The sequence below is a fragment of the Artibeus jamaicensis genome, unplaced genomic scaffold (genome assembly GCF_021234435.1).
Source record: "Artibeus jamaicensis isolate MK-2021 breed Jamaican fruit bat unplaced genomic scaffold, CSHL_Jam_final scaffold_614, whole genome shotgun sequence".
Lineage (NCBI taxonomy): Eukaryota > Metazoa > Chordata > Mammalia > Chiroptera > Phyllostomidae > Artibeus > Artibeus jamaicensis.
In genome coordinates this window covers 6,252,835-6,279,004 of record NW_026522050.1, presented here as the reverse complement: position 1 = coordinate 6,279,004, position 26,170 = coordinate 6,252,835, and the positions used below count along the sequence as shown (strand labels likewise).

The 26,170-nt window shown below is 54.8% G+C and overlaps 1 protein-coding gene across 6 annotated transcripts; it reads right to left on the bottom strand.

Annotated features, from left to right (window-relative positions):
• SLC43A1 (solute carrier family 43 member 1) lies at window positions 1–22,905 on the bottom strand. Of its 6 annotated transcripts, XM_053659092.1 has the most exons (16): window positions 22,221–22,511; window positions 21,059–21,225; window positions 13,941–14,118; window positions 13,769–13,824; window positions 13,562–13,638; window positions 10,575–10,667; window positions 8,774–8,907; window positions 7,691–7,860; window positions 6,419–6,565; window positions 6,292–6,327; window positions 5,943–6,081; window positions 3,898–4,039; window positions 3,571–3,644; window positions 1,765–1,888; window positions 845–1,007; window positions 601–691 (listed from the first exon to the last, which is right to left on the bottom strand). In XM_053659092.1, the coding sequence occupies exons 2-15, from the start codon at window positions 21,210–21,212 to the stop codon at window positions 873–875; spliced, it is 1,659 nt and encodes a 552-aa protein (XP_053515067.1). In that variant the 5' UTR covers window positions 21,213–21,225; window positions 22,221–22,511; the 3' UTR covers window positions 601–691; window positions 845–872. The 6 variants fall into 6 exon arrangements, with proteins under 6 accessions (XP_037019177.2, XP_037019175.2, XP_037019179.2 ...); XM_037163282.2 differs by lacking the exons at window positions 845–1,007; window positions 22,221–22,511 and adding an exon at window positions 22,520–22,905 and having other exon boundaries at window positions 1–691; XM_037163280.2 differs by lacking the exon at window positions 845–1,007 and having other exon boundaries at window positions 1–691; window positions 22,221–22,510.
• Between the last annotated feature and the right edge of the window lie 3,265 nt (window positions 22,906–26,170).

The following is a 26,170-nucleotide window of genomic DNA, read 5'->3' as shown; positions in this document are numbered from 1 at the left end:
TCTCTCACTTCCCTTTTTATTTCCTCTGAGATCTGCAAAAAGCAGCACCAGGGAGGGAACCCGCCCTCCAACCCCCGAAAGGGGCTTACCCCCACACCCCCGACACAGCCAGCACCTCAGGCCCCTTTCCTCTAGGGAAAGGTTGGTTCATACACACACACACACGTGCACACACTTGCATGCACGCTCGGAGCCCTGCACAGCTGGGGCTTGTTTGCTAATCCCATAAGCCCCTGGAGGCACCAGGAGGCTAAAGGCCCAGAGAAAGGGCAGCTCCACACCCTTGTCTCCTCCGATGTAGAAGGAAGACACCCCATCCTTCTAGCACAGGGGCTGTCTTCAGTCAAGGGTGCATTGCTTTGGGGAAATTTTTTAGGGATTTTTTTTCTTTTAGCAAGTCCCTACAAAAATAGAACTTCTCTTGGTATTTATAAATCCACATCCCCTGGCTCTGTGCGGATTACAGGTAGAAAAGCTATGAGGCATTCCCTTTGGTTGCTCAGGCCTTGGTGGCCCAACACACAGGTCCCTTGGCCTCAGAGGTCTATGCTGTCACCTCGGAGCTGCCCAGCGCCTTCAGTGGGCCCTCCCAGCCGGTGGCATACTCCCTCCGGAGCCGAGCTCGGTAGTAGAAGAGGTAGGAAGGTAGCAGGAATCCCAGGAGTGAGAAGAGCAAGAGGCCCAGATTCACCTTGAGGGTGAAGAGAGAGACAGAGTCAAGGAGGTTCCCATTCTCCCTCACCTTCCTCAGGGACCCACCCACCACAGCCTCCATAAAGGGAGAAGAAGGCAGCCATTTTGCTCCAGGTCCTGGGCCAGGATGACAAATATAGCCAGCACTTACTGTGTTGACTCACTGTTCTAGCAGTATCTCATTTAATGCTGAGTGGCCTTGTAACAGAGCAGAGCTTGGTGTGAGTCCTGGCTAACCCCAGCGCCCACAGGGTCTGGTGCCCTTCAGGTGGACATGAGGAAGGGCAGCACTTGGCCAGGGTGCTCCTGAACCTCTGAGGACAAGACAGTGAGAACATTTGGGGTGGTAAGAGGCTCCCAGGCAGCCAAAGGAGCTGGGGTGCACAGCCTGAAGGACGGAAGGCTCAGGAGGCCCAGCACTGCGGCCTCCTGCAGGCTTGGATGCCATTCACGTCCCACTCTGCATTACTGTGGGCATTTGACTCTGGGCAAGTCATGTCGACCCTCACGCGCCACCTTCTCAGCGCTGCCGTGGCAGAGATGAAGCAATGAAAAAGCACGCGGTGTGTGTAGCACCTAGAGTGTGCTCGTACATGGTAGCTGTCACTTCATCATCATTCTTGTGGCACATGGGCCAAGGAGACCAGCTTGCAGGAGGCAGGTATCAGTTCAAGGTAAGGAAAAGCCCGTCCCACAGTCCCAGTGGCTGCCTCGTGCAGGAGTGTCACCTGTCGCTGAGAGGTTTCAAGGGGCCCTGCACTGGGTAGAACTGGACAGGATCAGGGCTAGGCCATTTCATACAGCACCCGGAAGGTTATTAAAAGCAGGCTCCTGGGCCCAGGCCGAGCGCCTCTGATTCGTACGCTGGGGACTGTGTGTTCTTAACTCTCTGTGAGGGGTTCTGACAGGTAGCCAGCTTAGGGACACCCAGATCAGAGACTTCCAAGGTACTTCCTGGCAGAGGTGAGAGGAGGAGGGAGGGACTCTATCACATACAAGCCCATCACCCCCAACTCCTGGGCTGCACCCAGGAAGGGGGCTCCTGCTTCCCCCATGGCCTCCAGTTCTCACCCAGAAGGGGTCCCCTTTCAAGGGTTTCACCATGGCCATGAAGAGCAGCTGCTGCAGGAGGGCAAACAGGGCGCTGATGAGGGACTGCAGACCCGTCAGCGTCCCAAAGTGGTTGGATGGGAACCTGTGGAGGAGACAGGGCCGAGCATGAAGGGCCCGTGGCCTTCTCCTGCCAGGCACCCTGCCAGTCCCCTTCCCTGACACCGCCCTCTGCTTTCCAGGCAGCGGAGAGCCTGAGTTCAGGCTCTGTGTGTGCTCTTTGGTTCTTGACCTGGAGGGTGTATGCCGTGACTTCAGGGCCACCAAACTGGCTTCTGACACCTCCTGTCCAGGTGATAACAGCAAGTAACTCAAGTTCTCTGAACCTGACTTCCTCCACTGGAAACAAGGCTGGCCCTAACCTCCCTGGGATGTTCATTATTCTTTTAACACCTACTTATTGAGCTCCTACTATGTGCCAGCTGCCAGTCTAGGCCAGTCTTGGTTCAGCCATGAACCAAGCCAATTCCTGCGGCGGAGGTGGGGGGTAGTCAACCAGTAAGCAAGATATGGCACGGCGTGTTAGCCAGTAGTAAGAGCCAAGGTGAAAAGTTAAGCAGGGAGGCAGAGGAGGGCGTGGAGGGGGTTGTGCTGTAGATAGGATGGCCAGGGAATATGTGCCTGAGAAGCGGACAGCTAGGTAAAAAGACCTGGAGAAAGTGAGACAGCGGTGAGCCTTGGAGGAAGAATGTTCTGGGAGGAGGAAACATGGTTGGAGTTTATGAGGCACCGGGGTTTATGAGATCATGGGGGGGGGGGGGGGGGGACATGTGCACAAGCAGGGGAGGGGAAGGAGGATGGCAGAGAGGTCCCAGGGCCAGATCTTGTGGGGCCTTTTGAGCCATAATAAAGCCTTCAGCTTTTTATCTTAGTGAGACAAGATGGGAAGCCATGCAGTGCCATGAAGAGACTTATGTCCCAACAGGTGTCTGCCGCTCGAGTTAAAAATAGCCTGAGGGCAGCCAGGACGGGAGTGGCAGTGGTTGGGGGTGGGGGCAGTGAGGACTGGATGTGGAGGGGCAGGATGGTTGCTGGATGGGATGTGGGGTGTGAGGAAGTGAAGAACCAAGAGTGACCCCCCCAGCTGTGGCCTAAAACAATGAAGAAGGAAACAGAGCTGAGGTGGCAGCGGGGAGGTCCCAGCTAGGGAGTGCTGGTCCAGTGGCCCACAGTGCGCCTGCCGTGGATACGCGGACTCAGTAACGGTTACGATTCCGCCACCACCACTGTAGCGCCCTGTATCACTGCATCACACAGGCACAGGGGTCGCTCGGCAGTGCCTGGCAGTGGGAATCAGAAGAGAAGGACGGGACCCAGAAGCTATTCAAAAGGAAACTGGAAAAGTAAAAGGTAAACAAGGCTGCAGTCTGGAAGTTTCTACGGGGCTGACACGGGGATAGAGGCCACTTGGGAAACCATTCCAGAGATAAGATGTGGGACCCAGGTGTCGTCCAACCAAGCATTTCAGCTCCTGTGAGAGAGGACCTTCTGATGGTGGGCTTGCCCTGCAGTGGGGTGGGCTGCCTCTGAGGGAGTGAGCTCCCCGTCACTAGAGGGGCTCAGAAGGGACAGTGGACCAACCCGCTCCATCCATCCCATTCTCGGAGATGCCGCCATGGCAGGCAGGCTGGGGAGCCATGCCTGCCTACCGGGGCTGGGAGGGGTGCCTTAAGGGGTGCCTAGGGCCCTTTTGTCTCTGCTCTGGGATCCTCTGGGGATGGGGGGGGGGGGAAGCTCAGGAAGGCGGTCCAGCCCAGGCTGACTCACACAGCAGCGTAGAGGCCGCCACAGGCCGAGTGGTAGAAACCTCGAATCACGGTGTGCAGGACAAAGGTCGCAAACTGAAACCAAAAGGGAGAGGGGACAGGTTAAGAGCACAACGAAAGCAGTGACGGGAAGAGGGAGCCGCACTGGGCCCACTTACACACGCCGACCTTCTCCACCACCCAACCACCTAGAGGGTCTCCCTGGAAGACCCAGAAAATAGACCCAGAGGACGACAACCTTGTCTCCTAGAAGGCAGGGGCCAGGGGACCAGTCCAGAACGGTCCCTTTGGAGGGGTCCCGGGCGGCAGGGAGAGTGGAGGGAGTTACCTGGAGGTGCAAGTTGTGGATCAGGCAGGTGATGCCAAAAGCCACAAGCAGAATGTTGGTCAGGGTGAAGGCATTGATGGCGTTGGTGAGCTTCTGGATCTTGCGGTAGCGTGGTCTGGCGGACTTGGTGGCAACCCCGTCCCTGATGAGGACAGAGTGTCACTGGCTACTGTGGCTGCCTCCACCTCCCCTGAAGCTCTCTGGGGCTCAGCCCAGCCCCTTCTGCTGTGTCTTTGCTGCTCTGGCCCTGGTTTCTCATAGTGTGGCTTCCCCACTGACTGCACCAGCATTACCGGGGGAATGCTGAACTGTAGGGCCCTTCCTGAAATGCAGGGTCCAGGGCCCGGGCCCAGACCTCAGACTCTTGGGAGTGGGGGCCAGGAACCTGCATTTGGACAGAGACTCCGGGTATTTCACATGTACACTGAAGTCTGAGATTCGAGGATGGGAAGGAAAGTGGAGAATGGGGAGCCCTCACAACCTCTCTCATCAGGAAGGTGTCTCTGCCCACCAGCCTGGACAAAGGTGACTGCCCAGCAAGTCCCCCTCTGTGGCAGGGTCAGGGCTCCAAGGCTGGCCCACAGGAGGAGTAAGTTGGGATGAGGGCGGGCTGGCATTGGGCCGAGACGGAAGGGCCCTCCTGATGAGCCCTGGCTACCAGGAGCAGAGGCCAGCAGGAGGGCTGATGCCGGGCCCAGGGCACCACTGGTGGGGAGGGAAGCCACTGGATTGCTCCTTAGATACCTTCCCTCCTTAGATACCGCCCTCTCCCAGCCTCGAAGGACAAACAGGGACTATTGCCTTAAAGCCAAGAGTGCAGCAGTCAGAAGCCCTCAGTTCAAGACCCCAACAGTGGTCTCCAGCCAACAACGGCCCCCAAAACCCCCACCTCCTGGTATTCACCCCCCCGGAGCCCTTCCACACTGCACCCGAGGTCCTCTGTGTGACCAGTAGGACGTGACAGGAATGATGGCAGGGCACCTCTGAGATCACATTACGAACGACGCTCTAGCTTCTCTCTTGGTCTCCCCGGACTCAGACCTTGCTCTGGGGAAGCCAGTGGCCCTGTCGTGGGCAGCCCTGTGGAGAAGCCCCCTGGTAGGGGAGGGAGTCCTGCGCCCAACAGCACATGGGTGAGTGTAGGAGCAGACTCTCCAGCCCCAGTAAACCCTTCAGACGACTGCAGGCCTGGCTGACAGCTTGCCTGCAAGCTTATGAGTCTGAACGTTTGTTTCCCTCTAAAATTCACACATTGAAATCATAGTGCCCAACAAGACGATATTAGGAGGTGGGGCCTCTGGGAGCTGATGAGGTCACGAGGGCAGAGACCTGATAGCATCAGTGCCCTCAGGAAAGGCCCCACCGAGCTCTAGTTCCTTCTGCCGTGTGAGGACACAGCGGGAAATCTACAGCCCAGAAGAGGGGCCTCACTCAACCATGCTGACACCCTGATCTCGGGCTTCCAGCCTCGAGATCTGTAAAAATGAAATTTGTTTTTCATAAACTGCCTAGTCTGCGGGATTTTGTTACGGCAGCCGGAACAGACTCAGAGAGACTCTGAGAACCACTCAGCTAAGTCACTCCTAGATTCCTGACTCTCGGAAACTATATGAGGTAAATGTTTCTCGTTTATAGATGCCAAGTTTGGAGGTAATCTATTATCCAGCAATATAGGTAACTAATAGAACCAGTCTTTATAACATAGGTTCTGGAGCCCGCTGCGTGGGCTCAAAGAGCTGTGTTACCCTGGGTAAGCTACTTAACCTTTCTGTGTCTCAGCTTCCTCCCCTGTGAAACGAGGATGACGTACCTACCTCAGAGACCTGCTGCAGGACTAAGACAGTGCCTCGTGCACAGTCAGCAGCTCTACTGACCAGGCAGGCCCTGTCCCCGCATAGCCTCAGTTGCCTCAACTGTAGAACTAAGGAGGTACCTTGCTCTCTCAGGGCTCTTGGGAAAATGAAAGAGGATGCTGGATGTGAAAGCACCTGGAGAAGGAAAAGCACCACCTGACTGCTGTCTGTCCCCATCCCTGTGCGGCTCACCTGGCGTCTCCCAGGGCGAGGCCCTCAGCGGGGGCGTCCACGCAGTCCTTGATCCGCCAGTCCATGATGTAGCCAATGAGAGGGCAGGTGAGAAGACACAGCAGCTGCATGGCCCCGAAGATGGAGGAGTAGAACTCCACTGGCAGGGCAGGAAGGAAGGGGGGTCAGGAGCTGGCAGCAGGGACGCCAGCTGCCCAGCGGACAAGAGGGACTGCCAACATGGCCTCCCCTTGACCCCACATTCTCAGACCTCCCCAGTGCCCGGGGTGACGGGGTAGGCCCAGGCTCCCTGCCAAGTGGGCAGTGGAGGGGTGGGTGCAGGCCAGGGTCCTGGCTTTCACCCACTTACCTGTCTCTTTTGCCCTTTGTTTCAGGTCAGCCGTCTCTGTTGGGGGTAGCAGGAGGAGAAGCCGGGTGAGAGGCGCTCGACCAGGGGGACCCTCCTGTGCCCCCCAGTGACCTCAGCAGCACCTCACCATGCTCCTGGCCACCGGTCACAAGGAACTCCAGCATCTTGTTCATAGCAGCCATGTAAAAGATGACCCGAAGCTGGGTTATGCCCATGGTGAGAAGGCTCCACAGGAAAATGGGGGAGCAGAGACTCTTGCGGAAGGGGACGGACTCTGGGGAGACAGCAGGGGGCGCCCCTGAGCCCCAGATCTTCCATTTCCCTCTGACTGTCCCAGCCCATGCAGTTCCAGGGAAGGCTCTGACACTCTGTGACTTTGGAGAGAAACTAGTTTCTTCAAAAACAAGGGTTCAGACCCACTGGCCTCCAAGTTCTCGCCCAGCTCTGTAACTATCTCAACAGAACATTTTTAGGTGATCTCTGGATGTAAAACCTTATGGTTGGTGTGGTAATAACTCTAACTGCTATTTATTAAACAGCTGCTACATGCTGCACACTCAACACATATTATCCTATTTAATCCAACTGGACCACAGCCTTATCTTTGCCACATGTGATAGATGGGGAAGCCTGCAGCTCAGGGAGTCCACTGAGCTCACAGGGCTGGGAGCTGCCGGCCAGCCAGACTCAGCCACGCCCAAAACTCGGCCATGGGAGAACGAGCAGTGGGGATCCCACCCTGATAACTGCAGTGTTCTGCATTTTACAAAGGGCTTCTGCATCCATGGCTTCATTCAATCCTCACAACTAACTTCGACTTCCCTGAGAAATGGGTATTATCAGTGCCAGTGTAAGAGACAGAAAAGCGAGAGCAGGGCTAAGTGATCTAACCCAAGTCAGGCGTGTATTCGGGGAGCGGGACTCAAACCCCCATCTCCTGACTCAAGGCCGGTCATCCTGCCACTAATCTGAGCTGACAGGTTGGGGAGTGGCCCAGGCAGAAGGCGGGTTGCTGCTCCTCCTGAAGCCAGCAGGGGGCGTCAGCCAGCCAGGTGTTGGAGGACCCAGCTCACCTGATGCAAAAGGCTCGGAGGTTGCAGGGAGCCCTGATGAAACCAGGGAGACCAGTTGCCCTACAGGCCTGGAGACCCTGCCCCATTCTCTCCAACCCCCAGGAATCCAGCAGAGTACCCCCAAATCTGAACTTGATGGAATTCTCTGAGCTCTGATTCCTGCTCCTTCCCATTCTGTATATGGGGATTGCCCACCTGCATCATGGGGTGTTGTGAGAATTGAAGAGAGAAGAGAGGAGAGAGGGGCCCTTGGGCATCAGTGCTTGCTGAGCATGTGGACCCGCCTTCCCCAATCCCCCAGGCTGGCACCTTGCGCAGACACTCACTCTCATGAGGGTTTTCTGAGCTGCCAAGAGCGTCCGGAGAGGAGATGTCATCCCCCTCCAGGCTGGAGGTCCTCTGGCTCAGCTTCTGGCCCACGATAGTCACATGGGTGTAGAAGCGGTCACCTGTCACCTTGTGATCCAGGGCCAGCCCAGTAAGCTTGATCTTCTTCCTGCCGGCAGCCAGGCCGGAGCAAATAGGAACCAGCCTTGCAGAGCCCACCCCAACACCCTGCCTCCAGGTCCCAGTCATCCTTGGAGTGCTGAGCACCCCTCTGCCCGGCACTAACATGCCCCTTGATGAGCTCCAGAGTGCAGAGCGCACTCCCGAGTTCCTCAGAGCCTGGCCCAGGGACCAGTGTAGTAGCACCCAGTAAATAAAGATTAGACGGGTGGTTTTCCACTGGGGCTGTTGCCATGGAGGCTGCATTAAGCATTCAAACTGGAGTCAGAAAGCCTGGTTCACAATCCCCGCCCCCCTTTCGAAGGTAAGACCTTGGGAAAGTCACTTTATTCCCTCCACCTTTGTTACTGATGGAGTTAAGGGCTGTATGATAATGGTCTGAGAGCTAAGCACAGTGCCTGGCTTAGGAGGCACTCAATATGTCCCAGCTGTTTGATGGGCACCCTATGTGCTTGTGGAACACCACACACACACACACACACACACACACACACACCGATCCCCTGGTGAACTCACAGGGAGCTGGGAAAAGCTGGCATTCAGGCTGCACACAAAGGGCGGTATATTTGATTCCTTTGTGTCCCTTCCTGGGTCTTCATGGCTATCGCTGGGATCCCCCCTACTCTGATCCTGTCCTCCAAGCCAAGAAGGGATACTAATAATAACAGCCACCAGGTTCTGACTGCCCGTTATGCGCCAGGTCTATTCCAAACACTTGTGGGTGTGTGGAACCAGGCCCACAGTAAGGATGAGAAAGCAGAGTCGGACAGCTCCGGTGGCTTGCAAACCCAGGTCTCTCTGACTCCAAAGCTCACTCTATCCATCACACCACCACACCCCTGGCCTCCCCCTCTGCAGGCAGGAGGTGCCCCCCCACCCAGCACCCCCACAGAGCCACTCACGTATAGCTGCCTTCCTCAGGAGCGGGAAAGGGCTCGCTGGGCCAGTTGAGGGCACAGTTCAGAAAGATGAGGCAGGCCAGGCCCGACCAGGTAAACATGATCACCATAAAGGACACACCAGTATCATAGATCAGCTGTGGGAGAAGGAGGACGACTCATGGGGAAGCCGCCCGGCCCCAGACCCCGCTCTTCCAGGCTCAGAGGCCTCAGAGAAGGTCTCTTCTACCCCGTTCCCAGGGTCCAATTTGAAGATGAGGGAGCCAAGCCTGGAAGCTGAGAGTCCTAGAGAAGAGTCACCCTCCATCCCTTTCTCACCGCTTCACCCTAGAGTGGGGTGCAGTGGTTCCCACAAAGTGCTCAAGCTGCTGCCCACAGCTCGGAGTGTCTTTGAAATCTCAATTATTATCTTAAAAAGACACACATCTTGCCAATGACTCCATTCATCTTTGTTTTACACAAAACTGCCATTTCATTGCATGTACAAAAAAAGTAGAATTAAGGCTCTAGATTTACAAGGCCTAACTAACCACGTTTATCCCGCCCCTTCCTGGCCTGCTCCCCAGGGGAAAAACAAACCCAAGCTGATAACTCTTATCTCACCTTTCACTGGTAGTCCCAGGTGCCAACAATGAGCGAGAGGGGTGGTGTGCAAGGGCCCTGCCCAAGGCCTCCTAACCCAGGACAAGTAGGTTTTGAATGGACTGGGATTCTGTGCCAATGTGTCAGCCCCTCTACTGGGGAGGCCGGGTGTGCGAGAGGTGTCACTCCTCTGGTTCTGCCAGCCACCCTCTGCCTGGAATTGCGAACCTCTGCCCTCCCCACCCTCGGGCTCCACTGCTGCCCAGAAAAGCTGCTGCTGCTGGAGTCCTGGACCTGGGAGCTCCTTCTTCCCTGAGGGCTGGACAGAGCTTCAAAGGGCCAAATTCCCAATGGGTGGAGATAAGATCTGGCTCCTCAGAACCCACTGCCGTAGTTGAAGAGAAGGGAGAACCACCACCTCCATGCCTGCTGCTACCTGACCAACTGGCGGCCGCCTCACCAATGGGCACTTTCAAATTCCTTTGGGCATGCTGAGCAAGTTTAGATGCCTTCTAAACTAACAAATTAATTAACTGCCTAAGGCAGAATCTGAGGGGCATACTGTGGCCCATTTGAAGGGGTGCTTTGTTACCATTTGATATCAGAGGAAGAAATGAGGCCCCAAGCTTGCCCAGAACCAGAACTCAGGCCTTCTGACTCTAGGTCTACCTTGCTGACCTGTCTAGGATCTGGCCTGGCATAGATTAGCTTTCTGACCTTGACTCCAAGTCACCCAGACTCTCCAGGGCAGGGGAAGGAGATGTGGCTGGAAAGATTGGGTGAGGGCAGAGAACCAAGAGCTTTGAATGCATGTGAACAGGTTGGACTTGATTCTGCAGGCAAAGCCAAGTGGGTGTGTGAGTGAGTTCTCTATCTAAGATCATTCTGTAGGTCATGTGAATGACAGATGGTAGCGGAAGACAATCACAGGCAAGGGGACCAGCTGAGAAAGCCTATAATGGCCTAGGAGAGAGGATGATGGCCTGGACTGGGACAATGGTAAAGAGAAAGAGGAGAGAAAAGAAATCAGACCCACTGGTGGGCAAGAGCACCTGACCTCTTCCCATTATGCTTCTGTGCTTTTCCCAGAGGTGGTGGGAACTGACCTCTGACTGGCAGGAACTGGGTCACCAGATGCCACTATGTCCCCAGCCCCACCCAATTCTTGTGCAATGGCAAAAAGAAAACAGTGACCTCACTGTCCCCCCAGACAGTTCCAAACCTTGATTCCTGGGAATGTGATGGCAGAAGAGGCGTAGGAGCCGATCATGAGGGCCATGATGGTGGAGCGCAGGTTCCCAAACATGTTGGGCAGCTGCAAGAGAAGCCCAGTGCCAGTGAGAGGGGAGATCCTGACAGCCGCGCCGGCCGCCCCCTTCCCAGCCCCGCCTGAGAAACCGGGAAGCATCCAGCCCAGCGTCCTCACAGTAAGCTCCAAGAACACTAGCCCCCTGGGACGGCCGCAGACAAGCTCCAAGGCAACTCGATGTCGGAAACTGCTCTAACCCTCTCCCACATGCTCCCAAAGCACTTTAGCATCTAAAAGCCTCCCAAAAGCACCCTCAGGAGAAATGCTGTCAATTTTGTTTAATCCCAGGGTTTCCCAAGTTAGTTCCTTATGAAGCCCCTTTATCCTGTGATGCCTCTTAACTCATGGAATGAATGTTTAAGAAACACTGATCTACTTCATGCCCTGACTGCTGTGGCTGGTGAGCACCAGCCTGCGAACCAAAGGGTGGCCAGTTCAATTCCCAGGCAGGGCACGTGCCAGGGCACAGGCCAGGTCCCCAGTAGGACGAGTGCAAGAGGCAACAGATCAATGTTTCTCTCCCTCTCTTTCTCCCTTCCTTCCCCTCTAAAACAAATACATAAAATCTTTTAAAAAATAAAAGTAAATAAATAAAATAAAAAAGAAACACTCATCTACTTCCTAAGTTATATAAATGTCAAATCACTATGTTGTACATCTGAAACTAATGTAATATGCCAACTGTAATTGGAAGAAAATTTGTTATGTCAACTGTAATTTTTAAAAAATGAACTTTTCCAAAGATTTTATTTAGGCCCTGGCTGGTGTAGCTCAGAGGATTGAGCGCAGGCCTGCGAACCAAACAACCGCGGTTCGATTCCCAGTCAGGGCACATGCCTGGGTTGCAGGCCAGTTCCCAGCAGGGGATGCATGAGAGGCAACCATACACTGATATTCCTCTCCCTCCCTCCTTCCTTTCCCCTCTAAAGATAAATAAAGAGACTTTTTAAAGAGAGGAACAGGAAGCGAGAAAGAGGGAGAGAAAGAGGAGTGTGCAAGAGCCACATGGTCGGTTGTCTCTCACACACCTGCAAGTGGAACCTGCCCAGCTACCCAGGGATGTGCCCTGACCAGGAATCGAACCATCAATTTTTCAGTTCTCAGGCCGGCACTCAATCCAGTGAGCCACCCCAGATTTTTTTTAAGGAAAGAAAGAGACAATGATTTAATGCAACTTATTTGACAGACGAGAAAACTGAAGCCCAGAGAGGCAAAGAATCTCAAGTTCACAGAGCAAGTTAATGACAGTCTCCTGTCTGGCCACTCTGGTTCTGTTCATTCCAGCCCTCTGTCGTGAGCCGGTGCCCCCAAGCCTTCCCAGCGGCCTTTGGGGCCGAGTCCACAGTTTCTGCGGAGCCAGGAGGAGTCATGGGAGGGGCTAGGGAGGGGAGGGTGGGACTATGGCAGCCAGGTGTCAAAACTCCCACCAGTAGAGAATTAACTGACAGTCTCTGTCTGCTCACTGGCCTCAGCCAGGCCCTCAGGGTAAAGGAAAGCGAAGTCGCACCCCCCTCTGGCCCCACCACCCTCCCCAGGTCAACAGATCCCACAGCTGGGAAGGGCCTTAAAGGCTTAAACCCTCTCAACAGAGGGGGAAAACAAAGCCCAGAAGGCAACCTGAAATAGCTCTAGAAAGGAAGGTGAATGGAGTCCCCCACCAACCTCCAAGTACCTATGAAAGGGGTGTGGGGCCAGGCCGACCCCTACTCCCTGGCACCTACCTGTATCTGCAAGGCATGCTGCCAAGGCCACCAGGGAAAGTGCCAGGACCGGCTAGGCCCTTGGCGCCGCCCCCAAACCCAAGGGTCCCAGGGCGCAGTCTCCACCCAGCACGGCCCAAGGCCAGCCCCGCTAACCCCGGCTGGCCCGACAGGCTGGGCGGCACTGGATGTCCTGGGCTGAGATCTGTCCTGGCGGGATCAGAGCTCGAGCGGAAGCCCGGGGGGCGGGGTGGGCCGCGCTGGGGGCGGGCCTGCCATTGGCTGGAGATTACGGATAGCCGGGCCGGGGGAGGAGCTCTGGGAGGTCCGCAGGCACAGCCCCCGAAAGCCTGCACCCCCTAGTGGGCCAGGACGGGGCCCAAGGTTAGGATCCCCGCCGCGCCATGCTGCAGCAGGGCAGCAGAAAAGGGATTTAGGGCCCTGAGCCAAGATGCACAGAGTGGAGAAAGGGTGCGAAGGGGAGCGGGGAGGAAGAGATTTTGCTTCCTTAGAGAATTGTGAAATGTCCCAGGCTGAGGTGAAATTCGGCCAAAAACACCCAGTTTGGTGGTCAGGCAGCTCTCATCCGAGATAAACAGCCAGCTGCTGCCAGAAACCGCTCCCCTCTCCACACAGTCGTATGCCTTGAACCCTTATGCCAGCTCACCCACATACATAAACATATACACTTAAAGTAACACAAGCGAAACTCACACACACGTGATGGGGCCGTTTCTGTAGGTCGAGTACAAGTCGAGTGCGGGCAGTTCCATACAGTTCAAACACACGCGCGAATACCTGGGCCTTCTCACACCCTCTCCCAAGGACAGGCCCCGAGCACACGATGAGGCAAACACCCGCTTGTCCCAAGCTGTCCCTCCTCTGTCACTATCGCATTACCTAGTTGCATTTTCCGGCACTTATGACTACAGACAAAACGTGTTAGTTTCCTTGTTTGGGGGTTGCCTGTTCCCCCAACACCCCCTCCACCCCCCCTGCAAGCTCCAGGAAGCTGAGGAAGTTCAGTTCTGTTTGAGCTGCAGCCGCAGTGCCTAGACCCGAGCTCAATAGACCACATGGGCTCCAGACACACATACTTGACCTGTGTCCACTGACCACTCTCCACTCTCCCCTTCACTCACTCCTACCCCCACCCTCCCCTGGGTGCCCTGCTGCCAAGCCAGAGCCTGTCATACTCACCGTGAGTGAAGAGAACGTTAGGCAGATGCCACCAAAGCCGTTCAGGGACAGCGCCAGGAATATCAATGGAGACAGAACTGGGAAGGGGAAAGGGTTGAATGAGGGCCTCTGGGAGCTGTGGGAGGCCAAGGGCAGAAGGCGGGGTAAACATCCACCTTCACCCCACTCATTCTTTCTCATGGGGGCACAAGAAACTAGACCTCTCACCTCTGCTGTCCCGAGAGGCCAGCGCCATGAGGGTGCAGGATGCGGCAAAGCTGGCACTGTGGACATTGACAGGGGAAGAGGGGGGCGGTGACCGTGCAGACCGAGCCTCCCCTCCCGCTGCTGCACCAGCCCCCGCCCTCCGGCTCCCCGAGGCCTGGCCCGACCACCTCACCTGCCCACCAGGCGTGTGGGCCGGGGCCCGAAGCGGTCCATGAGGATCCCCAGCGGCAGAGTGGTGGCGCTGAGCACGAAGGAGCCGATGGTGAAGCCCAGGATGAGCATCTCTTCCTGGTCGTCACAGCTGGGCCACCCGAACTGCACGCCTTGAGTGGTGTTAGTGGTGTTCTTGGCTGAGGAGGAGGAAGGGAGGGCTCAGCACATGATAGCGGGAGCAGCCTGGGACCAGGGGCCCCATGCTCAAGTCCCATGCCTCTGGTTTACTGCCAGCCAGGCGACCTTGGGGCAGCCCGGAGTCGTATCCATGCTGTCAGGGAAGGGATTCCATGAATGGCAGCAGCTAGTACCTCACCCAAAGGGAGAGTCGCACACCTAACCGGAGGCCTCAACTAGTTCAAACATGATCACAGACATCAAGTTATTTACCAAGTTGTAAGATTCGCTCAATGTCCAACCTGAGGGTGCGCAGACCCCCAACAGGAAGCACCCCCAAATCTGGGGACAAAGTCAGTAAGTGATGCTTAGCTGATGTAACAAGAATTCACGTAAAACGCAGAGGAAGCTTTCCCCATAAATGACATTCTGATAAAAAATAATAGCCAATATTTATAGAACACTTAACTATGTTCTAGGCATTGTCCTCAACAGCCCCTGAATTAACCCAATGCGGCCCCCACAAGTCAACTAATAAAGTATCTCTATTCTCCAGATGATAAAACTGAGGCGCAGACCCTGGACCATGGCACTGCCCTCCCTACACCCTTTGGAAGTTTACCTGAAGGACTTGTCCCCCAGGTGAATGGCCAGCCTGGAGTTGTGAAAAGTTATGAAAAAAGGCTTGTAGTGCTTGTGGTGGGGGAAGGAGGGTGACTTCACTACATTCAGTGCTCAGTGAGCCAGGAGGTGGCAGCTCCCCGGCCTACTTGTTACTTAGGCATCATTGCCAAGGGCAAACTCATGGTACACCTGGAAGGCAGACAGACCAGGGTCTGAATTCCCACCACCCTCCTTGCTCAGCTGTGCAACCTTAGACAAGTTACTGCCTGTCTTTGGGCCTCAGGCCCCTTGCCTGTTAAAAGGGGACAGGGAATGCCTAGGCCATAGGCTCCTTAGGAGACTCGGTTGGAGAAGATGAACGGGACCAATGCACAGGGCTGGGGGCACAGAAGATGCTCCTGAAATAGCTGATGAAAGGGGAACGATGCCCCCACTCCCGGGAGAGTCCCCATGTGGTCAGCCTCTTCTCTAGGTGGCTCCCACGGTGAATAAAACAGGAAGTTCTCAGCTCTCCTGGGGCTTGCATTAGATAATGAACTAGAGAATGCTGACTTAAAGAGTGGCAGGTGCTGCGACAAGAGGATGTGATAGTGCCTGAACGCAGGGGGCAGGGGTGGGGGAAGTACCTGCTCTCAGTGGTGACAAGGACCCCTGACTTCAGGTATCTGACGGGCTTGCAGGTGGCAGAAGGGTGAAGTGATCTGAGTACTAACATAAGGAAGCACGTCAAGAATTGTCAGACCATCAGTGCTGGCCAGACAGGCCAGGAAGCACCTTGGACCTTGGGGGGTTTCTCATCGGTAGGTACCTGCTGCCGGGGAAGCTGGGGAGGGTGCTCAGGCCCCTGCAAGAACCGGTTAGGGGTTTAGACCATATAGCTTTTGGGGTTCAGGCTGACCCCACAATTTAGTGATTTTTTTACGATCACTGTTCGTTTCTCCACCAGCTTTGTCGGCAACCATTTATTCAATCTGCACTCATGGGACAGCTGAATGACAGGCACTCTGTTGGGACAGCGGGTGAATGCAATGGGAATTTAGGCTGGAGACTGCCGACCGGGGACCAGCAGTGGCCCACACACAAGTTTTGCTTGGCTGGGGGAGTGAGTGCCAGTTTAACATCAGGAGTTATCACATAAAAACCCCAAATTCTGGCTTCTCCGTAAGAAGTCAGAAGACCCGGCCACTGCTGGGGCCAGACAGAGGCCACCCCCTGCCCAGGTCCACTCGGCCCCAAGTCCTTGCCCTCAGTCGCCCAGGTGCTCATCCCACTTTCAGCTCCTAAACATTAGCCCTCTTACTCCTGCCCTGACTTGCTGATTATCAACCGGCTGCCCTCTGTTGGCATTTGACACTGTCCCTGCTGCTAAGTCTTTGACAACGAAAAGGCACTTTCTCCCACTGGCTCTACATTAATTAACACCAACTTTGTGCCAGGCTTTTTCACGTAGTATTTCTTTTTTAAGACTTTATTTATTTTTTTAAAGAGGGGAAGTGAGGGAGAAAAAGAGGGAGAGAAATATCAATGTGTGGTTATCTCTCACGCATCCCCAACTGGGGACCTGGCCTGCAACCCAGGCGTGTGCCCTGACTGGGAATCGAACCAGTGACTCTTCGGCTCGCAGGCCAGCACTCAGTCCACTGAGCCACACCAACCAGGGCTCATATAGTGTTTCATTTAATCCTTACAACCACCATAAAAAAGTGAGTATATGAACCCCATTTTACAGATGATGAGGGTCCGAGAAGCAAAGCAACTTACAGCCTCACAGCTTCTCCCAGGCAGGCTCAGCGTGAAAGTGAAGACGACCCCCAGAGCCAGCGCTTTCCCACTGCACAGCAGGGCCTCTGTGTCCTGAAGAGGGCAGCTCAGTTAGTCTGCCCGGCCCAAGCACCTGCTGCCAAGTAGGGGCATTATTCCACTGGTGCAGAGTTCCAGCCCCGTGGGTGGCTAACAGTTCCAGGTCAATTCATGCATTCGTTTCTCTGGTTTATCGATCAGCCTCTTGTGAGTTTGACTAATACGAGCTAGTTCCTGAGACCTGATCACTCTGCGTGGTTGGAGAAAGCCAGACTTCGAAGCAAGCGGGAAGCAGGCCAAGATGCAAAGGACCTCAAACACCTCTATCCATGGCAAGACGACAGGAGAGGTCTTCGAAGTCTAACTCAGCTGCCCACTTTTCTGGACAAGTCAAGTGAGGCATGGGGAGTGGGCCAGGGAAAACATACCCACTAAGTTAGTCATGAAGTTGGGCTTAGAAGCCAGGGAAAGCAGTGTCTCCCCAAGTGTGGCGTGCATAGCACCATGGGGTGCTCATGGTGGATTTAAGAGGCACATGGAAGCTATTTAAACAGGTACCAAACACACACGTATACATACAAATATATGTGCATATGCACATACAGGAACATATATATATATAGAGGTCTACTAGAAACACTTGTATGCATGCATGTGTTTAAAACATATATGTGTGTAACATGTGTGTGGGCATGTATGTAATACCAAACCCAAGATTCCAAGGATAGTACACTTGAAAATGAGGCTAGTTACTTTTTTAAGTGGGTTGATTTAAAAGGAAGTATATTAAGTAAATAACAGCACCGCTGGCACCCAGAATCAGTAAAACCATGAAGGTGAGCTACAAATGACTAGATCTGAGAAACACTGGAAAAACGGGATCAAGGTTAAGCATTCTGCGCTGGAGTCAAGAGCAGAGCTCAGTCCAGGCTCCACTAGCGGCACTGCTGAAACCCAGAGGCTGTGGTGTCCCACCTGGGAAAGGCAGGTGATGGCGGCAGCCTCCGGAGAGGCTGGCTCTGAGGACTGCCGTGCACACAAACACCCACAAAATGATCCCCTTTTCTTTGTCTCCCAGGCAGTGAGCCCTTTCTGCTCTGCGGCTTCACTGTCCTGCAGCTGACAGACACTTTCTCCAAAACTCCTACAGGACTGGGCTCTAACAGGCCGTCATGTCTATGTCTGGACTTCTGCTGGACTCGAAACTGAAGGTGGTCAGGGACACGTGTCTAGGATAAAGGTTCCGGAGTCAGATCTAGGACTGAATCCTCACTCTGCTTAGTATTAGCTGTGTGACCTCAGGCAAGTTACTTAGCATCTCTGAGCTTCGGTTGTCTCTTCTGTAAATGGGATTAATAACACATCACACCATATACTTACATCACAGATTTGTTGTGAGGACTAATGATCTAACTAGCAAATATTAATTGCCTGGTGAACTTCAGCCATTGTTCTCTTATCTGGGCATTTAGGCAGGATATGAAGTAGCCGTAACTGAACTGCTGCCTAAATTCTGAGCAAAAAAAATCCTCTTTGGCTGTGACACACGTACAGGTGGGTCAACCGCAGGGTACACCTCAACAGAGGGACAGCAGAAAGCACTGAGAAGACAGAGGGCGTGTGCAGGGAACCCCAAAGCCAACACTAATGAAAACCTCAGTAATGAGCTCCACATTCGTTAAAGCAGGTCCCCAACCTCCGGGCCACAGACCGGTACTGGTCTGGGCCTGTGAGGAACCGGGCCGCACAGCAGGGGGTGAGCGTGAATGTAATGCGCTTGATTCTTCCTGAAACCATCCCCCTAATCCTCCGGTCCACGGAAAAACTGTCTTCCACGAAACCGGTTCCTGGTGCCAAAAAGATTGGAGACCGATGTCAGTTAAATGACATCCTCTAGTGTTCACATCATTACACAGACTTAGACTCGGAGATCCAGAGAGGGTAGGTGACTTGCCTAAGGTCACACAGCAAATGCTGGCCAATTGGGGTCCAGAACAGAGTAACAACCCCCCACTGGTTGTCTTGAATTTTGCAATCCTGCTCTCATTTCATTTTCACAACAGCCCTAGAATAAGGAGTGTCGGTGGCTTCTTACAGATGGAGTGGCTGAGGTATGAAGAAATTAGGTAACTGACTCACATCAGCCAACCAGCCCAGAGCAGAGCTGGAAGTGAAGCCACCTGCCTGTTTCCACACACCATGGGGACGCAGATTCCTGGGCTGATTCTGTGTTCTCAGGACCCTGTGGAGGGAGAGGCTCAGACCACAGTGAATGTGGCTTCAAGGAGCAGAAAACAGGCATTTCTCATAGGGCAGCACATCTAAGGCCAAAGAGGATACAGCTCCCCCAGTCTGACGTCTCAAAGACTGAGTCTGGAGCCCCTGGAATGAAAGACGGGTGAGGGTTGAGGGACATGGGCCGGGCCTTCAGAGAGCAGACAAATAAGTTCTGAGACTAAGAGGAGGGTTCACTCTGGTCACCTCCGGTGACCCCAAATAACCAGGCTCAGATGCACACTCACTCTGGGCAACCCAAAACACCAGGCAGACATCTCGCACCGCACACAGAAACTACCTCTGATTGGGCCACGGATCTACATGTGAGTGCTTAAACTATAAAACGCTTTGGAGGAAACACAGGTGTAAATCTTTGTGACCTCAGATCAGGCAACGGTTTCTTAAATGTGACCCCAGAACACAAATGGCAAAAGAAAAACTACATGGATTGAACTTCATCAATATTGAAAACTTCTGTGCTCCAAAGGACGCCACGAAAGCGTGGGGATGACACACAGTGGGAGGGAAATTTTGCAAACCACGATCTCATAGAGGACTTGTCTCTGGAACACAAAGGACTCTTTCCACTCGATAATAAAAAGGCAGATGATGCGGTTAAAAATGGGCAAAGGATCTGAATAGATGTTTCTCCAAAGATCTGCCCATGACCAGGAAGCACACAAAAAATTTCCCAGCACCACCTGCCACCAAGGAAATGCAGGTCAAAACCACAAACAGTAACACTTCACGTCCACCAGAAAAGATGAGCAGTAGCAAGCAGTGAGGACGTGGAGGACTGAAACCCTCACACACCACTGGTTGGGAATGTAAGCTCCTGCAGCCACTCTGAAAAACTGTCTAGCGAGTCCTCAAAAGGTTCAACACAGAGTTACCCAACAGCCCAGCGATTCCACTCCTAGGTGTACACCTAAGGGGAATGAAAGCATAAGTCCGAACAAAAACTTGTACACAAACAGGAGCATTATTCATAAAAGCGGGAAGGTGGAAACCACCCACAAGGCCATCAGCCGATGACCGGATCAGGATAAGGAAGAAGTGGCAGACCCACACAACAAAGCATTAATCGCAAGGGGAAGAAACCGAGCCAGCTCTAATCTCCACTCCTCCAGCGCCAACGCCATGTAACTGGGGCCATGCCTTCATGCCACCTGCTGCTTTCTTACAGATAACCACGGCAGGGGTGGAGCAGCCCCTGGTAGAGCCTGGGCTGCCCAGAGCAGAGTCAAGACCTCCCCAGTGCCACCCCAAGACCTCAGCTCACTCCCACAGTCAAGTCTGGTGCCCAGAAGGAACTGAATTGAGGGGCCAAGTAAAGCCAAGAAGACACAAACATTTATAAAGCACCACGGACTCTCACAGCACTCCCGTGGGATAAATATTACGATTCTTCCCATATTTCGGACCAGGTCATTGAACCTCAGTGTTTTAAGGAACTCGCTGATGTCACCCAGATGGTAAAGTGGTAGAAGCTGGAATTCAAACCCAAGCTGGTCTTCCTCCAAGAGCCTGTTTCACAACATGGAGGCTGGAGGGAGAGAATGAGGGGAAGGGCCAGACTCCAGGTGCATCCAGGTCCTTCTGTGGAGCTCCTGGGGCACAGCCCTCCTTCTCAGAAAAGGAAGATGCCCTTCCAGTGGTTTTCTTAGAAACAGAATGTTCGAATTCCTTACTCTCCAGTCACACAAAGTCAAGGTGATTGAAATGGAAAATAGGAATGATCCACAATGCCTTGCCCAGAGGAAATAAGGCTATTCTTAACTTTGTACAAATAGGTGATTTGAAGACCTGGGGGCTCAAAGGTCCTAAAAAAGGAGAGCAGGTCCTTTAAGGTTGCTCCGCTCTGCAGGCTCCCCAGTGCCTACTTGGCCTCGCAACAGCCCTGGTCAGAAGTCCCTGCCAGTTGGCCACAGCACTTCCCCTTCTAAACGGCTCCATGTTGCTCTAGACCTGAGGCTGCTAAACACCCAGGACTCTGCCAGTCAGTCCAAGAGCTGGATGCCCAGCAGGGTACTGGCATTCAGTAAAACCGGGATTCGATGCACCGGGCAGAGTGGCAGAATGCCACCCATTCTCTAGATGAAGTTTGAAGAGGTCAGGAGGCAGCCGGTCCAGTTTGCTGTTCAGTGCTCCAGTTTAAGGAGCCCTGCTTTCTGTCCACTCAGCCACCTGTCCTTCTCCAGTGTCCACTATCTCCCCTCTGCTGCTCTCCCAGCCCCACCGGCCCCTTCTTGGGCATACCTCCGCACAGGATGGAATAAAATCCCTCGTTCTTGAGCATGATCAGCAGGGAGCCCCAACCCAGGAGGACGGCAGAGAAGAAGAGATTCTCCAGCACAGCCGTGCAGGCCATCCACCAGCGCCTCCGGTACGCCTGCTGCAGCGTGGGGGCCATGCTGGCCGCGAGCCTGCACAGGAACAGAGCGCTGAGTGAAGGGCCCCCCAGCGGCCCCTGGCTAGGGTCCTCCATCGTGGTGGCTCCCGAGACCCCCCCGAGCCAGCCCACGAGGGGGCCTTCAGGGAGGCCCCATAGATCCCTGAGCTTCTCAGAGGGGACGGCCGAGCTGGCTCTGGACGCGCTGGCAGTGCCAGGGGCGCGCGCGGCACTGAGCTCCCGCCAGGCCACTATCGGAAACAAGAAAGGTCCTGTCTGCGCGCAACAGCTTCCTGGCGCGCTGCCAGGCTCTTCCACCCAGGACAGGACGCTCCGCTCCCAGGGGCCGAGCCCTCACTATCCCAAGTCCCCACGGGTCAGCAAGAGGCAGAGCGCACTCCGAAGCCACCAGTGGCCAGTATCCGGCCTCCCGCGCTAGGAAGGACCCCCAGAAGCAGCGGGAGGAGGAAGGGGAAGTCTGCAGCTGGCCGAAGACACCCCTCTTCCTGTTGCCCCTGTGAGACCATTCCTCTCCTCGGGGACGGGGCGACAGCGAGCCCTCCCGTGCCCCGCACCAGGCGATCGCGTCCCTCCAGTCTCTCAGACCAAGCCAACAGCTGCCACGTGGACCAAGACCTAGGGCGGGCCCAACTGCGCCCTTGGCGCCCTGGGGCGCCCCTCTCTCACTCGGGGCTCGGAGCCCCACGCACCGCGCCTCGGAAACCGCCCTCCGGCTCCTGCCCGGGGAGGGGGCTCGGCTCCGGCAGGAAGTCCGGCGACGGCTGACTTTATAAGGGCAGTGGCGGCTGATGGGCTGGCGGGCGGGCTTGCGGGCGTGTTTACCAAAGGAAGGGAAGAAGCCCGAGCTCCCCCCTCCTCGGCCGCGGCTGCCACCGCGGGAGGAGACGGGACTCGGGCGGCGCGGGGGCGGGAACGGCCAGCGGGGTCGGACCGGGGGCAGCGGAGAGAAGTGGGACAGGGAAAGGCGGGGGGGGGGGGCACCAGTCGCGTCTCTGGGCGCCTCAGTACCTTCATCCGAGAAATGGGACTGTAGGTCCGGGCGCCCAGGCAGATCCGTTCAATCCCCAAGAGAGTCGCTAGGGGCAGAGGAAGTGCGGCCGGAGGGGGCGCGGAGGCAGAGGGCGACGGGAGGGAGCCGAGCGGACGGGGGGCGGGACGCGCCGGCGGAGACCCGGCGACGCGCCGCGGGACCCGAGGGCTCTCAGGTAACGGGCTTTTCTGGGGGAGCCCGGAAGCGCCGGCGGCAGCCCACGGTGGCTCTCGGAGGACGCACGGCCGGGGACCCCGGAGCCCTCCCCGCTGCTCACCTCAGGTGGGGGGCAAACGCCCCTCCTGCAGCCGCGGACGCCCGTGGGGCGCAGCGCCTTGGCGGCGCGCGCACGCTCTCGGGGTCCCGTGTCCGGCGGGCCCAGCCGGGACCTGCAGAGCGCCCCTCGCTTCTCAGCCTGCCGGGACCCCGCCGCCTCGGGGGCTCAGCCCCGCAGCTCGGCGCGCTCACCCGCTCTGCCCTCTCGGAACCAGTGGCGGAGCTGGGAGCTGGGTGCCCTCGTCCGACACAGGTCTGCGAAGTGGGGCAGGGACGAAGTGGAGCCGCAGCGTTGATACTTGTATTTATACCCGTCCGGGGCTGCACCCCGAGGTAGGGGCGGGGGCTCCCTTCCCTTCCCCTCCTCCTAGGTCGAGTTTCACACACACGTGACTCGCGCTCTGGTCCCCGGCACCTAAAATTTACACGGCCACCTCCCCCCCTCGCCCCCCGCCCCCAGACCAATCAGGCGGCGCCCTCTCTATCCTTGATCAAAACAACCAGAGGTTTGGCTGAAGCAGACAGGCCGGGAACGCTGGACAGGCTTGGGTGGGGCTTTTAACTGTGCAGCTGGAAGTCTTGTTTTTCAAGATGCAGAACGACAGCGGTTTCTTTGGAATTAGATGGAGGTCTGAGTTTGGAAACTGATTGGCCTGGGTTACCTTGGGCCACTTGCTTTACCTGTCTCTGAGCCTTGGGTTCGTCCTCTGTAAATTCGAATAACAACGTAGTACTGCCTGCCTACCTGCCTACCTGCGGGAAAATGGCAGATGGAATTGGGGGTTCTGGTACAGAAATGCTCAGCACAGCGCTGGGTACCTAGTAAGCATAAAAAATGTTCATTGTCGCTGCTGCTGCTATCATTATAATTTTTCAGAAGACCTGGTGATAGGATGCTTCTAGACACTGATTAACTGATTGATTCCTAATAAATTTCTCAACTTCCTGGGCCTGTTTCCTCATCTGTGAAAGGGAAGCTGTCACTACCTGGACTGGCGTGTGGATTGATGAGATAACAGAGGCAAATCAATAGAGAGCTAAGCTTCATGCAGCGTGTCGAAAGCAACACTGGTGATAGCCACAGAGCTCTTGGCCATGTGAGCGACTGCCCAGGATGTTCCAAGAAGACGTCAGACAAGAGGGCATCTCTGAACAGCTGAATCACCGAGCCAAGAGAGGAACTCAGATTTGCTGAGTGACTACTATTACACTGGGCACCTCCCAAACAAACATTGTCATTAAATCTCAAAACATCATGGTCTCATTGAAACCTCACAGCCTTTTGCAGATGGAGAAGACTGGTGGCTGGCAGGTGGAACGTGGTGGGCAAAGGCAGGATGCAGACTCAGACCTGTGCGGCTTCTGTGTGTGGCCCTTGCCACTCCTCCAGGTCGGGAGGGTGACGAAAGCTAAGGCCTCGAAGTGGAAAAGGCACAAGGAGTTCTCCCTAGCAAGAGCACAGGGTCAGGCTCTGACGGTTTCAATTCTTAAAATTCATTGCTGGCTCCCTGAACTTCCAGATCGAGGTCAAACTCCTTAGCTTAGCACAAGGGGCCCTAGAATAAGGGTTCTAACCCAAGGTGGTCATGGATCCCTTGGAGAAGAAAATAAAATGTTATGTGTGAACTTGAGCACACATACACTCTTCCACTCAGATTTCGTCTTCCACAGGCTCCGGGAGTCCATGGACCCCCTAGGGCCATCACACTCGACCTTCCCCGACCCACAGGTCAGCGTTCCCTGTGGACTGTCAGCTCCCTGAGGGCAAGGGCCTGGTCTGTTGTGTTCACTGCCGTGTCTCCAGCTCCTAGAACAGCGCTTGGCATCCAGGAGGCACCCAGTGAGCACCTGTGGAATGGAGTGTGGAGCCTCCTGGTTTCACACCTCCTTGCCTTTGCACCTGTTCTTCCTACAGGGATGACAGAGACCCTTCTTCATTTCTAAGGTCCTCATCCTTTACAACTCAGCTCAAGTTTTACCTCTTTCTGGAGTTTGCCTGATCTCTAAGACTGGCTTAGGGACCCTGCCCCCAAACACTCCTCAACTCTACTGGAGCCCTCACTCACTCTGATGAAGAACCATCAGTTTACTTGCCTGCTGCCCTTCCCATGATACGTAAGTCTCTCAGGGGCAGGAACCACATCGTAGGTGTTTGTGACTCTTTCACAGGACCTTGTGTGTCACAAGCCATGGCAAACATTTGTTAAACAAATACAACAGAGTGGTGGGAAGTAGAGCTGAAAAAGCAGGCTGAGGTCAGTTTGGAATGACCTGTATGAGGCCAAGGACTCCCAATACTGTGAGACAGGTGATCTTGGATTTTGTTTTCTTGTTTTCTTTGGCTCCGTTTGTTTTTAAGGAAGGAGATAGACACAGCTGGGCTTGTGTGTTTAATGAATGGGGGACGGGACGTTGGAAAGGAGAGACTCTGAGTCCCCTGACACCACCCGCAGTCTGAGGAGAAAGGCCTTATCGCCTTGGATCTCCTGCGGGCTCCTGGCTCGCAGCTGCTTCGAGGCCCAGTGCACAACAGCACTAGCTCAGGGGTGACGCGGGCCGGTCCCGGCTCTGCAGCTGATTAGTTGAGCAATTCTACCCAAGGCACTGGCGTCCAGAGCCACCCTCTTCTGGTCTGTTAAGTGCCAAAAATAATAGTGAACTGGGTTCCTGGACCCCATTCCAACATTGGGGGGGACCCCCGCACCAACAAACAATTCTCAGACACCAGCAGGCCGTAGAAGAATTCAACTCAATTCTGACATTATCTACCCAGAGATAACATCAGATTCCACAGGTTAAAGGTTCAGTCCTACAAGATCTCCCGGCTCCAAACACAGACTTCAGACGCCAGCCCTAAGCCCAGGCTCTCGGGGCGTCTGACCAACTGGCTATAGCCCGGAGGTGCCGGTGACCTCCTCCAACTCAGAATGCCAGTCGCAAGTCTGGGTTGTCACCTGTGCCTCTGACCCGACTGGCTGTACATCATAGGTTGTACATCCCCCTCCCTGGCTTCTATTACTTTGTTCAAACAATTCACAGAATTTAGAAAAACATGTTCCTTGCTAGATCACTAGTTTGTTGCGCTATAACTCAGGAACAGCCAGATGGAAGAGATGGGTAGGTAAGGTAAGTGGAAAAGGGCGTGAAGTGTTCACGCCCCCTCCAGACCTGCTGCTCTGCCCAGGTCTTCATGTGGTCACCACCCAGAAGCTCCCTGAACCCCGTCCTCTTTTTTACGGAGGCCTCATTACATAGAAATGATTGATTAAATCGTTAAACATAGGCAATTGATTCAACCTCTAGCCTCTCTCCCCTCTCCAGGAATCAGGAGTCAGGTCAGAGGAGGAAGGAGGGTGGAACCAAAACTTCCAACCCTCGAATCACCTGGTTGTTCCTCCTGGCAAACAGCCCCCATCCTGCAGAACTGCGGAATGGAATTCACCTCATTCACATGGCAGGAGACACCTGTTTCATTCTCAACACTTAGGAAATCCCAGTGGTCTGGGCTTGCCGTGAGCCAGGAACTGTGGATGAAGACCAAATATGCTGGGAAATATAGTTTGGTCATCTGAATGACCACGCATATTTGAGATATTCTTACAATATCTCAAATATCAGCCCATTTACTATGCAAGACATTATTTATTCAGCC